This window comes from Hoplias malabaricus, chromosome 3, assembly GCF_029633855.1.
Source record: "Hoplias malabaricus isolate fHopMal1 chromosome 3, fHopMal1.hap1, whole genome shotgun sequence".
Classification (NCBI taxonomy): Eukaryota; Metazoa; Chordata; class Actinopteri; order Characiformes; family Erythrinidae; genus Hoplias; species Hoplias malabaricus.
The window spans coordinates 36164498-36181623 of NC_089802.1; the positions used below are offsets into that span (position 1 = coordinate 36164498).

Genomic DNA, 17126 nt, shown 5'->3' on the forward strand with positions numbered 1-17126 from the left:
ACCCTTCCATTGCTTTTTTTTTCATTTCTTTAATTAATGCTCTATTGAATCTGGATCTTTAAGCATTAATAGCAAAACTCACAGCTCATGACCACCACAGGGCAGGTGTTGCAGTACGAGTGGATCAGACACAGCAGTGCTGTTAATTTTTTAAAAGCCATCTGTGTCACTGCTGAACTGAGAATAGTCCACCAATCAAAAATAACCAGCAACCAGCATCCTGTGTCCATTGATTAAGTGTTTAAAAACTCAAGCAGCACTGCTGTGTGTGATCCACTCATACCAGAGCAACATACACTAACACACCACCACCAAATCAGTGTCACTGTAGCTCTGAGAATGATCCACCAACCAAATCTTAGCTGCTCTGTGACGGTGCTGACCATTGAGGGGCAGGGTGAAATGGGCAAAGTGCTCCTGTATGGTCAGTAGTGCTAATAAAATGGACAAAGAGGGTTGATACACAGTATGTTCCTAATCCAGTGATCGTTCAGTGTATATGAAAGATTTGTTCTCAATGCCCCAGTGTTTTTCAAAGAATGTGGGTTACCCTCTTACTCCTTCTGTTTTTTTTTTTACTCTTACTATCCCTCTCCATATCCCCATCCCTGTACACATAAGGTAGGTGTTCCTAATCCAGTGAACATTCAGCGTAGAGGAATATACCATATTTAAAACCGAATGCAGAATTTAGTACAGGCCACAGCTCTGGCATGTATTACAGAAATAAGCTCAGAATAATTAGGAGATGGAGTGGCACTACATTAAAGAACCAGGTGTAGGTTAGTCATTAGATGAAGAGGGGAAAAAAAACTGGCAAACTCCTGAACTTTGACAAAACAGAGGTTCACCTTCTGGGTCCAAACATTACAAGAAGCAAACTGTCAGACAAAGTTAAATACAACATTCCTCAGTAGCACCTGGGTCAGCAGCTAAAAGTCTTGGCATCACAGTTGATTCAGATCTATCATTGGACAAATATACAGGTAGTATTTTTGGACATATAGGTAGCTTTTCTTTATCTTCAAATCAAGTCAAGTCAAGTCAAATGGTAACTGAGTTACAACGTTCATTCATTCATTCATTATCTGTAAGCGCTTATCCAGTTCAGGGTTGCAGTGGGTCCAGGGCCTACCCGGAATCATTGGGCGTAAGGCAGGAACACACCCTCGAGGGGGCACCAAACCTTCACAGGGCGAGTTACAATGTGTAGTGGTTAAAATCTTCCCCTTCTGGACTGTAATGTAAACATAGCACAAAAAGTAAGGGAATTTGTGTTTGGTAGATTATTTCTTTGTTGTAACAATGATTCTTGGCAATAAATATTATACCATTGGAAAGCATTTTAATTTCCCTTTTAAATGGTGCCACATTTGTAAGGAACATGCATTTGTGGAATGAGCAGTAGAGCTGAGTAAATGGGTTGTGCCCATGAAACATTTGCCAAATCCTCACATTGTGGATGTTCTGAGACATTTTTTCATAATTTAAAACTACATTAAACTAAGATAATACAACGGATGTTGTAGTTTTTAAAAGGAGAACATACTGACATTTGTGGCTTTATTGTCTGTGTGCCCCTGAAAAATCTCTGTTTTAAGGGGCATAGAGTACGAGATTAAAGTCAGAATATTTAGAGAAATACTTGGATTATCATCTATTATAATATTTAGACAGACATACTCCCAGTCTGTGTGTGATAGAGTGAGTTGTGAAAGGATCAGTGAATGAAGCAAACAGAATTAATTATTAAACACATCCACCCCATCAGTGGGCAAGCTGGAGTTCCACTCCCTCTGGATCGATCATATTTGTGACCATTAATTGTATCCTGTGAAACCACATGCCTAATAAACGGGTTCTGGCACAGATTTAGCATTCAAATTCAAATTCTAATAACTAATCTGGTCCTGATGTGCCAGAGGACTGAGTATTTATTCCTGAAATCAATACCATATTAGGACGTCAACAACACATTGCATTCCTCAATTACACTATGGTTGTTTCTGTACCATTATACGCGTAGTGAAATATTCTGACTTTATTCTCAGAATTATACTGATTTTTCTGAGAATTTTTCTGACTATTCCACACCTCCACTCAATTCCACACTTGCAGCTTCATATCTGCAGCATGTCATCCCAATGCATGAATATTTGGATATATGAGGGAATTAATTTAGCATAGAATTGTTTTAAAGGCTTCCAGAACTCATGAAGACTCCAAGGTTGCTTCTACCTATGCAACTTTCAGTTATTCCTTTGTTTAGTATTATTTGACCAGAGGGGAGTGGGTCTTTACCAGCCCTTTGGGTCTTGGTTCTTCCCAAGGTTTCTTCCTCCAGCTTTCAAGGAGGTTTCCTTGCCACTATCACTTTAGGTTTCCATACATGGAGTTATTTGTTTCGTTTTTTGTTTAATTTGGAAGGTCTTTAAAGCTGCTTTTTAACACCATCAGCTTGTAAGTAGTACTATAAAAAAATTCACAAACAGACAGAGACAGAGAATCTGAAGGGTATTTGCAAATTTGGTGGTTTAATAAAATGTAAGATAAGAGCTACCTGGGGATTATGTTTTTCCAAGGAGCAACTTGAAATAATCGTTGATGAACAGTTAAATATCATTACTGTCCAATAACAAATATGTATCTACAAAAATAGCAACTTTACAGAAGAAGGAAACAGCCTTTTTAACTTTCAATGGAATCAAATGTAAAATGATTTTATTCTAAATAATTTTGGAGCATTTCTGCTAGTTAATTCATCATGGACAGCTGCTTTGTTCAAATGATGTAGTAAACCAAAAAATCCACAATACGTAATTGGGATACACATAACTCATTGGACAGCAATAATGTGTCATATGGATTTTCTGACTGGGTTAATTAACTGTAGACTTATTCACATAATAAACATGAACCATAAGAAAAAGCAGATGCTGTATTGTTGCAAGGGGAACACACAAAGAGCAGCATTATGGAATAGCAGCCTGTGCAATTCAACAGCCATTAAACTGACTGTGGACTGGAAACAAGGGGGCTCACATGGAAAGTATGCTGGCTTGTGTGCACCTTTACTACTGGACTTCAAATCTCAAAGGGTTTTAGATCAGCCTGAAGGAACAGAGCTGCTCTTTCTCTCTGCATCAGAACTCCACTCAAAAAAAACAAACAAAAAAAACAAAAACAAAATCACAGAAAGCAGATGTTTAACCAGCTGTGACAATTACCAATTCAGCAGATCCAACCTGGCTTAGTATTGATCTAAAAACTCCACATTAATTTCAGTGGAACATAGAAAAATAATTCCATATTTACTATAAGTGAGCAATAAAAGGTTAATGTGTTTAACTAGAACAGTGCCATAGCACTTTCACAGAAAGCCCCATTGTCTCGACCCACAGACAGCACTGGAACAATCCAAACAATGTACAACAAGCAGGGCATTTTGCAAGGCCGTTGGGACAAGGACACATCTAGAAAACTACTGCAAAACTGGACAGCTTTCTCCTCATAAGTTCCACTGCACTAAAACCTGTGATCTACCATTCAGGTCAAAAACAAACCAACTGTGGCAGTTTGTCAAATTAGGGAGAAATTTTTCCACTGCTTTAAGGGTAGAGGCATTGGAACTGCAGCTCCTTAAATAACACGGCCAAGTTTCTAAAATGCTTCATGTTCAAGCTGAAGGCATTGAGGCAAAAAAAAAAAAAATCAATTGAAAACAGACATCCATGATGTAATGTTGGCCTCCAACTATTCCACACACATTGGCTTTCTTACAGTGACCATTTTTCAGAGAACATTTATCATTAGAATAATGCATGAAATTATTAAGTTCAAAACTGAAGTTAATCTGCGTTAAAATGGCAACTGCACTTTTGCATATATAATGCAAAAAGAGATCATTTCTACTGACATAACTCTAATCGGTTGGATCTTCTCTTAATGATGTGTCAGACAAAGCCATTTAACATCACTGACCTATGTTTTATAAGCCAAGTGAGCTGTTTTAGTTGTTTTTTTTTTTTCATCAAAAAGTCAAGACAAATAACAGCACAGACCGGTTTGGAAAAAATACACAGTAAATGTTGAATGGTTGAGGTGTGTTTTAGGTATGTGGAGGACATGGATGTGACATGGACGTGGACAAGTGAGTGGGGTGCCATTTTGTTTTATTGTGGTTACTGGTGATATATCACAAAGCTCACACAGAAATTGGTACTACAGGGAGGTTGGTATGGATTTACAATTAAGCGTATGGTAAAGGGCCATACAGCTAGCTTGGAGGATGGGTCTGGGATGCCAAACTTCACTATTGAGCCTTCTGGAGGTGTTATGGGCTTAATTCAGCAAAACTCTGATGAGGGGTCGTGCCTACCTGATGACCCCTAAGAAGAGCTAGCGATGCAGTGGGTGTGTTGAGCAACCTTAAATGACTAACCTTAAATGTAAGGTGTAGCTGATGGCTGATATGATCATAAATGGCCACAGCAAACTAGTTGTTAGATGAAGGATCCTATTTGTAGGATACATAATGCACAATATGTGTAGAAACAAAGATGTGGTTTTAATTTTATGGTCAAACAGTTTATTCTGTCATGAAAGCTAAAGAAAATGGCTGAAGTCTCTCTGATGAAAGAGCAGAGTGCTTCATTGTTCTTAAAATTGAATGATTTTACCTTGAAAACTCGATTTTGAATGACAACAAATATTGAAAGTGCAATATTCCCAAACACAAACATTCCAAGGTAATCCAGTACTAAGTGCTGGAATTTTCAGCAGGCTAAATGAGGGGCCCATTCATAATAAATCATCCAGATAACCCTCTGACCACACAGGACAAATCATATGGCAAGCAGCTTTACTAAAAGCAGAAACAATCTTACCTGTGCCAGTCTGATGCCTGGATAAATAAGGAGAGCCCTGGAGACCTGCAGCTGGACAGTGTGAAGTGTTCTACTATACTGATCTGTAAAGGAAGTCATCTTTCTCAGGTGAGACATCCTCCTGTTAACAGTCTGCCATCTGTCTGAGATCTGTCCACTCAGCAACAATCTGCCAAATGCTCTGGTGCCGGGACACACAATCTTGGTGACTTTCTGATTGTTCTTCAGGAACCTCCGAACAAGCATGGTGGATCGCTCCTTTTTCTTCTGCAGAAATTCACTGTCAGACACAGATCCTTCACTATTGCTGTTCTGCTGTTGGGTACGATGAAGTCTGGAGGCTCTGGAAGTTCCAGTGTTCTGACAAAGTGCATGTGAGCAACATTCCAGAGGGCATTTCGTCCTGGATCTCAGGTTTAACCTTTCCAGGCTGGAGAAGCCACATCTGTGGCAGCGGTCACACCTCAGATGCAGCTGATGGTCCTAAATGATATTGGGGTGAAAAAACAACCATGCATTATTTGAGATTTTCAGTTCAGTTGCAAACCATTCCCATATTTTTACTCTATCATGGGTTAAATTTATTTTGCACTGCCATGTGATCACGAGTAGGGCTCACAACGGGAATTTACAATGTTGGGAAATTTACCATGGGAATTAAGGGGCAATAATGGGAATTAATGGGAATAAAATGGGAATATTCTAAGGTAAAGGTGAGAAACCTACATATAGTTAGTAAAAAATATACTGAAGTATAGTCTAGGCCAAAATAATTAGATATGATACCAAAACAGTTGAATAGCACAGCTGCTAATCAATCCCATGTACATGGAACATTACAAACTGAAGGGTTACTAAGACCACACCTCCTGCACTGTTCATTCCCCCATCACATGTACAGCATATGTCCAGATAATTTCTAGAAACCTGACACTCACCACTACTGCAAGCAAATATTTGGACCAAAGGACTACGTGAAGACAGGTAAGTTTTGACGAGGTTCATATTTTTATTGACAGTAATAGCACTGAACATTTCCCATTAAAAGTTACTGGTAATTTACTGGAAATTTTCCACCCCTTTCCAACCCTAATCATGAGTGAGGCATATAGTAATATGTCATATGCATCTGCCATTATAATTGCTCCTTTTATCAGCCATCTTACAGATTTGATTAGATTTTTTTTTCTTCTTCTGATAATGTTCCCCTGTGGGAAGTCTGGAGAACTTTTAACACCTACACCAAGAAACTGGTTCTGTGGATCTTCTATTTTCATGTTGTTTTCGCTGCTCTGAAAATATTTCCTGGGTGTATCTATGGAAATGCCTGCTCAGAGGCTCAACCTCTAATATTCGCTGAGAGCATTGGGGGAAAAACATAGACATGGTCCATTCGGACAAAAACAATACAAGATAGGACTCCCTATAAAAGAAATTCCCCCAGGACTCCATGGACAATAAAGGGCTATAAATACGGTTGATCTAAATGTATTTCACTGATTTCATTTGAAATTGACATTGTACCAGCCAAAGATTTTCAGGACAGTCTTCTTCTAACGTCTAACTAGAACTCCATCGTAACCAGATCCTTTCCCTAAATCGAAACTGACTGCTTATATAGTTTCTAATTTCCAACCAGATCTGAGACTTTTGTCACAGAGGAGGCACGTATAATTTTTATTACAGACATCCCCTGAAAAACTAATCCAATCCAAACGGGGTTTATGATGCACCTAATGAATGCACTGATTTTCTTCACACTGAATATTTGGGATTAACTCAGTAGCACTCAGCAACCCAAAGCCATAAAGCTCACTTCTTATATCAACTTCAGCATTCACAGAAAACAAAATAATATATTGCAGTCCTACCATTCTTTCCATCACTGTTGTTACTGCTTTGGCAGTTTTGTCCCAGGGGAGATGTGCTCGACTTGAATTGGGCAGGCTGCTCCTCCTGGAGCTGAGGCCACAGCCAAGACGGTCCTCCTCCCGAAAGTCCATCACGTCAGCTTCGAGCTTGGACAGAGTGCCAGCCGAGCAGCTCGAGCTTTGATCCCATTCCACAAGGTGAGTCACTTCAGAAGAAAACCCCTCTGTTCTCCCACCTCTGTCCTGGCACTGCTGAAACACAGTTCCCCAAACCCTAGCTAGAGGTTCAGTCTCCTTGCAGATTCCCTTTGTTTCCGCTGCCCTACATTTTACATACAACTGAGAGTACTCCTCACTCATGTCCCCGTACACACATCCCAGACAGTCCAAACTCTTGGAGCGTGTGTTCAAGTCTGTGTGAAACTTTTTATTATCATTAAAGGCCTGATGATCCTTAACTGGTAATGAACAACAAGAACACAAACAGGCAAGCTGCGGCTCCGAGCTGCTTCTTTCAGGCAACTCAGAACCAGAGAGCAGCTTGCTTCTGTATTTTACAGATAATGATGACACTGCTTTAACACCTAGAAACGCATTGACATTATCTGTGGTCATGGTGATGCTAAGAAGGTCATTATCTGCCTGTCCTTCAACACAGACCCTCATATCCAACAGCTCTTGACAAAAAAAGCTTGGAGGAGTGTCTTAACCAAACTGTCCAAAATAAAGAGGGATGACGAACAGTGATGGTCGAATGGTAAGCAGATGTCCCTGCTTGTGTACTGCCAGCTGTCTCTACTCAAACTTCTCACATCAACACCTCAAAAATCTAGGAGAGTGGGGGAAAAAGAAACACAAACATTATTTATTATACTAAATTTAAGGAATGAACATTCAACATGAACTTTGTTGTGACTTGTTTTATACTCGATTTATTAGACCCATTTTGTATTTAGGAAAGTTGTGACACATTTAATCTAAGTATCACTACATCTCTGAAGATAGACAAAGAGTTTTGTTATATATAATAGTTATATAGAATCTGTATCAGAGTTAGATATAGATTCTATATAACTATCTAATGAGAATAACTATATCAGAGTTATAGTTCAATCCAAAGACATCACAGTCAGTCAAGAACATCAACATTCGAATACACAGCATTAAAAAAATAAATAAAACAAACACAACATCACATTACAAAATGTATGTGTTTTGGAAATGTGAGAGCTTCATAATTTGAATTTGGTTTTATTCAGCCAGGTTTATATAAACTAACATTTCTCACACATATACAGCCATAATTCTCTAACCTAGAAAACGTTATGTAAAATATAATTATTTTTTAATTAGTTAATTTTAATTAGTTTTTTCTAACTCATCAGAAACTGCAGATGTGACGCCTCATAAAAACTTCTATATTTTATAAAAAATCATTGAGGAAAATTATATTTACACTAAACACCAGCTTTTTCCACATACACTGCTGCCTAGACACATTCCACCCAGGTTTCGAGGCCAAATCATAGTACTGAGACAGCGCTATTCAAGGTTATGACATTCGTTTAAACCTTAGACACCACTGACCAAAGAATTCTTATAGACAGACATGCAAACAGTGCAGGAGGTGTTGGACATGCAAACTCTCAAGTCAGAAAGTGTTTCAGTTCATACCAACAAGGCAGGAACAACTTTGGTGAACCAGCAAATAATAACATGCCAGTGACGTGTGGTATCCCCCAGGGTTCGATTCTTGGTCCACTCCTAATTAACTTATACTTAATATGAGATTCTACAACCATATGGGCTGTCCTACCATAGCTATGCAGATGATGGTCCCATTAATTCACTGTGTCAATGCCTTGAGCAAATAACTAACTGTATATGACACAATTTTCAGCAGATGAATAAAGATTTCAATGATGGTTATATCAAATGCAGTTTATTCTTTTAGGGAAAAGCCATGAAAGGCACAGATTATGTGTATCTGGATTCAAGAGTCCGAAGTCTAAGACTAGCTTGTAACCTTGGGGTACGAATGCACTCGGTTTAAGTAGTCCAGTTACTAGATCAGCATTTTATCATCATAAGAACATCGACAAGATTACAGGTTTATTCGCTAAATGTAGACCTGGAGAAATTAATCCACTCCTTTATCTCCAGCAGGATTGATTACTGTAATGGTCTCCTAACTGGACCTTGTCCATTTTATCAGCTTCACTGACCATAGAGGAGCAACATGTAGTTCTACAATTACAGAATGTAGTCCATCAGTTTCAATGCATACTTTCTTATCCCTATCTCACCATGTTCTTCAATCTTCAGATCCGCCACAGCACCACAATAGAGCAGGTATGAGATGGGTGGTGGATCATTCTCAGCGCTGCAGTGACATTGATGTGGTGGTTGTATGTCAGTGTCTGTTAGACACACATCTATTGCTGCAGAGTTTTGTTGGTCGTTACCTAGTCCTTCATCAGAGGACACAGGACACAGCCCACAAGACTGTTGGCTGGATACTTTTGGTTGGTGGACTATCCAGCAGTGACACTGAGCAGTTTAAAATTTCTAGCAGCACTGCTGGGTCTGATCCACTTGTACCAGCATAACAAACACTAACACCACCACAACCAGTGCTTGATATGTAAATCATGAGGTAAGAGAACACAGAGACTGGTGTGATTTATCAAGTGCAATGTGTGAAGGAGACGGAACGCATTGGAAGAAAAAAAGTAAACCCACTGACTGACATTTGGTAAAGTCCACACAGTGTGGAACAACTGTGTACAAGTTTATTCATATTTGTTCGTTAGTCTCAGTAAGAGCTTTTACCGGATTAAAGAGCTGCATCAGTTCTCACTGAATCAGAACTCATACTGGGAGCTGAACAACTGTATGGAGAAGTTCCGCCCTACCTGAAATGAAGATTCTGGTTGGTTCTGCCTTTGAGTTTGATCCCCTGTTGTCCCTCCCCTAGCTGAAATTGAGATTGCGATTGGTTCTGCTATGGAGTTTGACTCTCCAGTTCACTCGCCAATACCACATAAATAGGTTCTGGAACGCATGCGCTTCAAATTTGAGAGACTGTGCTGGACCAAATTCTGGCATAATCCAGCTCAAATTATGCACTAAAAAATCTGTGTCACCTAATCAAATCTGTTTTAGTCATGTGGAGTCCTAATCATGCATCATATTCCACCTATGCAATGTGAAATATAAGGCATAAAGTAAGCGGAAAAACAGAATAACTGCAATCTGTAATTGTATAACTACAAAGTGCTCCTGTATGGTCAGTGGAACTGATAAAACTAACAAGAGTAGATGCAAGAGTGTTCCTAATCCAGTGATCACTCAGTGAAGTCTTTTCTTTTTTTGTACTATAATTGTAACCTAACAATCTGTATGCAAGCAATTCCGAGGTGCTAAAATGTGCTTTTAAAATGTTTCTTTCAGTTTGTTTTAATCATATCCTTCTTATCTTTTCTCCCACATTACATCTGTATTGTCACATTTGTAAAGTACTTTAACAGCCCACAGTGTATGAAGGGTGCTATATAAATTAACTTGCCAATCTGTAGATCCTACCAACAGACTATCAGTGAAATAAAATAACCCAGATGGTATTTTGTAGTCCGCAAACATGAGTTTTGTGCGACATCTTATATACAGTGCAGACACTTGTCATGATATGATTGTCTTCTATCACAGCACCAGACATTTTTATGATAGCACAAAGATGAGGTTAAAGCAAGCAAAACAAACACAATTAGCAGCGAAGAATATGTGTACTGATTAATTGTGGTGATAACATGAACAGATAAGACTGAGAACTAAGTGCTGAACTGAGCTGTGGCTCATACTCATTTAAAGAAAAAGTGCTTAAACCAGTTATCCTGAACAGGGCTGTTTGGTTTGATTCTTGTGTTGTTTACCCTAAGCATGACACAATAACTAAAGACAAAAAAAGTTTATATTAAAATAGTACATAAGACACTTTGGAAAGCTTTAGAACTCAGATGAGACTAAATGGAATATATCTGATACTTCTGTCAACAAAAGTAAACAAACATTTAATTTAACCTGTATTATTCTTCCTCATGCTTTTATGGAAGAATCCTCTTCGGCTCCTTTTCAGCAAAGAACCAATGAAGCAATTCTTGTGTTTCCCTTCAACACTCCCACAGCTGCATGAACACACTGAACTTACACTCCCACAATTATGATAACAGTTCATTGTGCCTGTGACACATTAACTCACAGACACATCAGCTGAGAGTTACATAACGTTATTGACAAACACAACTGATCTGACAGCTAAATCTACCATAATGTAGAAGGCTGCACATGATCAAAAAAGTATGTGAGAATGTTTTGAGGAACAATAACAATAACCAGTAAAGGCTAAACACTACAAACTAAACTAAAACGAAAACATTACTACATTTGAAATAAATATGCAGTGTTTGGAAGCTTGCAAGCATCTTCAGTTGTTTAAAATTGGGTAAAAAAAGTTATCCACTGTTATACAGCATAACTATTCAAAGACCCAAAATCCATAACATTAATTTCTTTTGTCCTTGTTTATTGCATCACAACTCCACTAATACTACACTGATTATAATGTCATATGTTTTGTATATCTTGCAGTGTTCTATGTATTGACAGTTGTAAGCATCATTGAGTTCTTGAAAAGTGCTATATGAATATAATGTTTATTTATTATTACTGCTGAGTACGAGGGAGGCACAGGTAGTGAAACAGGTGCAACTGTTAGTGCCACTATCACACAGCTCCAAGGTCCTGAGGCTGTGGGTTTGATCCTCGCCTCAGGTAACTGTCTGTGAGGAATTTGTGTGTTCTCCCAGTGTCTTCATGTGTTTCCTCACATAGTGCACAGAAAACATGTTGGTAGGTATACTGGTGGTTGTGAGTGAATGTGATAGTGTGTGATGCCCTGTGATGGACTGGTGCCCCATACAGGGTGTGTTGCTGCCTTGTGCCAAGTAATTATAAGTAAGCTCTGGACCCACCAAAACAGCAATAGGATAAAGCAGTTACAGAATGTGAATGAATGAATGGCATTTATGTGGCACCCTTCAGGCCAAAATTTTAATGTAGTCTCTCTCTCTCTCTCTTCCTCATAAGCACACACACTATCAAATCCTCTCACAAACACACTCTATTAAACTAGTTAAGCTGGCTTTAGTCTCAGCCTCGTCTGAATCTGATACCTTCAGTGCGTTAAGCTGCCATCAATGTCAGGATTCTGCCGGTTGCATTCTGATTGGATATCTGTCCACACTATACGCACTTCCATGTATTGTTTTGTAATTGTTCTGGCACTGGTCAGACAAACAAAGATTGACTCCTTCCACACATAACGCCAAAATAGCAGACACGTGATGTCCTTTTGCATGACAGTCAAATTTCTTTTCTATGCATTTGTATGTTATTGTCTGGCAAAGTGTGCCTTTATTCTGTTGCAGCATTTAAATGACAAAAAGGTCCAGGTTTCTGTTTAAAAAGACCAATTTGAGAGGCATAAATATCTTTTGGAAGGAAATACCAGTTCTTGCAAAGCAAAACAGAAAAATACATCTGATTGATTATGGTTGCTAGGCAGTTCCTATGGTAGCCCAAATGGTTGCTAAGGTGTATCTAAGTGGATGGTAGGCAGTTGCTATAGTATCCCATGTGTTTATAAAGTGGCTGCTATGGTACTTCAGGTGGTTCCTAATGTGTGTAAATGTGGTTGCTATGGTGCTGCCAGAAATTTGTAAGATTATTCCAGGTAGAGTTGCTAAGGTGTTAAGGTGTTAGTAAGTTGTTGCTAGCTAGTTGCTATGGTAAACCAGGTGATTGCTAAAGTGTCGTTAGGCAAATGATATTGTATCCCAGATGCTTGCTACGTTTTGTGGCTGTTAGGTGATTGCTAGGTGATTTCTATGGTATTCCAAGTGGTTGTTAAGGTGTGGATAAGCAGTTGCTATAGTGTCACTAGGCTGTTGCTCTGTTATTCCAGGTTGTTGTTGAGCTGTTGCTGGGCAGCTGCTATGGTATAAAAAGTGGTTGCTAAGGTACAGATAAGTAGTTATGTGATTAAAATGGTCATTCATTGTCTGTAACCTTATCCAGTTCAGCGGTGTGGTATGTCCGGAGACCACCCGGAATCACTGGGCACAAGGCAGAAACACCAGTCCTTACTGTGTCCTTATTTTGAGTAAACAATCCACCTACCAACATGTGTTTTTGTACCGTGGGAGGAAACCAGAGCACCCTGAGGAAACCCACGTGGACACGGGGAGAACTCCTCACAGATAGTCACCTGGAGCGGGACTCGAACCCATAACCCCAGATCCCTAGAGCTGTGTGACAGCAACACTACCTGTTGTGCCCATGGTTTCACCAGGTTGTTGCTATTGTTGCTTCCTTGTTGTCGCGTAGGGGTTGCTAGACAATTGCTATGGTTTCACTAAGTGGTTGCTATGGTATTCCAACTCTAGGTAAGGTAACGATAAGTGATTTCTATGGTATCCCAAGTGGTTGGTAAGGTATTGCTAAATTCTAGATTCTAAGCTATTGCTATGGTATCTCAGGTGGTTGCCACATTGTTGTTATGGTATACAATGGAGTTTCTAAGGTGTTGTTCTTATATCCAAGCTGTTATTTTCCTAGTGTATTTTAATGTGCTGCTAAGTAGACAGACAGCAAGGACTGTGATGAGCCACTGTTCAACCCAATGCAAGGGAACAGCAAGAAGAATCAACAGAAGAAGTTTTTTTTTTGTTCAGCTGTATATTCTTCATAATTGTTTCGTCCATTACTCTCATTTCTCTGCGCTGGTTGTGTCCATTTAACCGCATTTTTTGCCCTTGCATAAACAAGTCAAGTACTGTGACTGGAGATACTCAGATTTTGGGGGAAAACAACTCTAAAATCCTTTTCGCCACCACAGAGCATGTGTGATTTGGCTGGTGGATCAATCTCAGAACTACACTGATCTAGTGGTGATGTGTTTGTGTGTGTTGTGCTCAGAAGACTGGATCAGACAACAGTGCTGCTGGATTGTTAAACGCCTCTGTGTCACTGCTTTATTGAGAATAGTCCCCCAACCACAAGTATCCTGCTAACAGCATCCTGTGACCACTGATGAAAGACTAAAGGATGACCAGCATAAACTACACAGCAACAGATGAGCTACTGTCTCTGACTTTACACCTATGAGGTGGACCAACAAGGTAAGTGAGCTTAATCAATTGGACAGTTAGTGGATCCAGTGCACGTCAGTGCAGACAGTGAGCCACAACCCAAACAAAACCTTCTCTGTGATGGTCTAGAAGGAGTCCTTACTATCGAAGAACATGGTAAAAAGGTTTGTCATAAGTATACAGAGCACCAGAAGCACTACTCTGTAAATGCAGAACTACAAAGCACTCCTGTATGGTCTATGGAGATAAAAGTATGTCAAGTGAGTGCAAAAACAAGGAGATGGTCATAATGTAATGGTTAATGGGTGTATGTGTGTGTGTGGAGGCCATTGTAATGCTTGGGAATTACGGGAATTTCTCCCGCTTCTGAGCCCCCCACTGAAATAACACACACACAGGCACGCACGCACACACCCACCCACCCACCCACCCACACACACACACACACACACACACACACACACTGGAAACAGCAGAAATAAAGGATAATTAACTGCAGCAGGGCTTCATTAAGTCCAGAAGAGGCCACCTTAGAAATATATCATGACAAAACTGTGTCAGCAATTGGGCTGATCCAGGTCAGTGTAATAAAAAAAAATACCTAACTGATAGTCAGGGACTTGTACTATTTGGGACCTTAAAACAGTATGTTGTCACCAATCTAAAAAAACGTGTTTATAAATTCATGTATTTTAAATCTGAAAGTTTTCTGGTTTTATGATTGTGGGTGTGGCATATACAGAGTTTCTAGTTTGTCCACAAAGGCTAGGTGTGTCTCTTTCACGGAACAAAATTTCACAACTCTTTATTTTTAATAAGGCCACAGGACACAATGTGCCCCTTTCATGAAGGTGGTTTGATGGCAAAGGTAACAATCACACACACAGATATATCTTTGACGTATGGACATACAGTCACCAAACATAAAATATTTGTCTGCATTTCACTTACATTATATGCACTTCAACAACAATGTCCTGCCTGTGTTGATATTTATGTTGCATAAAATACGAAAAAAAAAGCGCTAAATATTACGAAAACCCAAATATAAATGCTTTCAACAGTGGAAACAACAGCCAGTGAGTACAAAAATGTACTTTGACAAGCAAAAGAACAGTGTCTACCTCAGATCAACAAAAAACATTCTGAATGAAATCAGGGTGAAAAACTGACGTTTTAACTCATTATGCATGAAATATATGAGTACATTTGATGAGTAAAATGTGATTGGGATTCAGTATTTTGTTTATTATTAGAGGGTTTTCAATGTAGATTTTGAACTTGAAATCTCTAGACAAATTGTTCTACAATAACCTTTCAGTCTAAACCTTTCTATCTAGCATTTCTTACATTCATTTACAGAATTGTGTTTGGTGTACAACGGTGTACATTTAACTTAGACACTGAATATTCGGAAAAGCTCTAAATCAAGCTTTCTCACTGGGTACCGTCAATGTTGGTTCCACACTCCCTACGAAGTGGACTACTGGCCCCTGCACACAAGCTGTGCAAAATGTTCGTTTGTTGTAATTGTTGGTTTGCTTTTTAAGAGGTGGTCATATGTGGTTTAGACTCGTGTGCACAATTCCTTATTGGAAAATTTGCAATATGTTGGTGTAGTTAACAACATCAGTTAATTCATCTAGTGCACTAAGTAGTGAGTGACTTGGTATTTAGAACTGAAAAGGCTGCATAATTGTTTCTAATCCATACACCTTTACTTTTTAGGGAACAACACAAACTCACATGTAAACAAAGACAAAATGGGAATAAGACAAGCCCAACTGATTAATTCACCTCAACTCAAATGTTGGGAAAAACAAGACGACTTTCTAAAAAGCATCTTTGACTAATGCTTTTTTTCGAACTTGTGTCTACTGTTAACAGCAACTAACTTTATGCGTTTGGTTCTGTTTAGACTTAGATTTCTTCACAGCGCCGGATTTCACCAAAATATTTTTACGATAAAAACGTTAAAAAAACATACCACGAGTGGGTCCCGTCCGCTCATCGCACCTTCAACTCACGGATTTTCCCAAAAAACTGCGATATCAGCACAACACACGACATTCAGTCGCAATGTTGGTGAAGTATCGATTAGTGAACAAAAAAAAAGGTGTGGAGAGAGAGGACCATTGTACCGTATCTGTCCGTGCTTGTCTGTGAAAGAGACGAGTTTTCTCTCTCTCTCTCTCTCTCTGAGAGAGAGAAAGAAAGAGTGTGAGAGTGAGGGGGAGAGAGAGGAGGGGGGGACACGTCACAATGCTGGAATGTGTGGAGCCTATGGCACGCCGTTTTAACATTAATTTGTGTAACCAGACATATATTCTGGATTTACTATACTTTTATGTCTAAACATGTTATTAAATTAAGATATCTCTAACCATATTCTAACTAAGTGGGATGCCAATATGAGATATTTCTAATTACATTTTGCCATTGTATTTTACGGAAGCTATAATTCAAGATATCTGCAACTCTGCAGACACGGGAGAGCACATCAAACTCCTAAACAACAGAGACGGGCTCAAACCTACAACCCCAGGACACTGGAGCTGTGACAACTACACTGCCTTTAGCGCCACCTACCATTAGTTCAGTATAATTCCAATTAAAGATATCCCACAGTTATTTTATTTGGGATTTTATTTTTTGGATATTTTGAACTATAATTTAACTAGTGCAGATTAATATGTAGATATCTTGAATGCAAGCAATAAAACAAAGTTAGGGATATCTAAAATTGCATTTAGATAGATAGAAAAAAATATTTTGCTGATCCCAGAGGGAAATTCAAGGCATCCATTTAGGAGCCCACCCGGAATCCTTGGGCACAAGGCAGGAACACACCTTGGAGTGGGGACCAGTCCTTCACAGGGCAACAACTCACACCTATGGACACTTTTGAGTCACCAATCCACCTCCCAACATGTGGGAGGAAACACATGCAGACACAGGGGGAACACACCACACTCCTCACAGACATTCACCCAGAGGAAACCCTTTCAGACACAGGGAGAACATACCAAACTCCTCACAGACAGTCACCCAGAGGAAACCCAGGAAGACACAGGGAAAACACACCACACTCCTCACAGACAGTCACCCGGAGGAAACCCACGCAGACACAGGGAAAACACACCACACTCCTCACAAACAGT

At 39.3% G+C, this 17126-nt stretch overlaps 1 protein-coding gene across 2 annotated transcripts in view; it reads right to left on the reverse strand.

The window, feature by feature from the left end:
* The window catches only part of plce1 (phospholipase C, epsilon 1), a 105008-nt gene extending 88871 nt beyond the window's left edge, over nucleotides 1-16137 (reverse strand). The window contains exons 1-3 of one of the 2 annotated variants that reach the window (XM_066664982.1): nucleotides 15953-16137; nucleotides 6758-7586; nucleotides 4887-5369 (exon numbers count right to left, since the gene is read on the reverse strand). In XM_066664982.1, the coding sequence (XP_066521079.1) occupies nucleotides 4887-5369; nucleotides 6758-7423 (1149 nt within the window). In that variant the 5' untranslated portion in view covers nucleotides 7424-7586; nucleotides 15953-16137. The remainder of the gene's footprint in view (nucleotides 1-4886; nucleotides 5370-6757; nucleotides 7587-15952) is intronic. The other variant, XM_066664983.1, reaches the window with a different exon arrangement.
* Nucleotides 16138-17126: the final 989 nt, after the last annotated feature.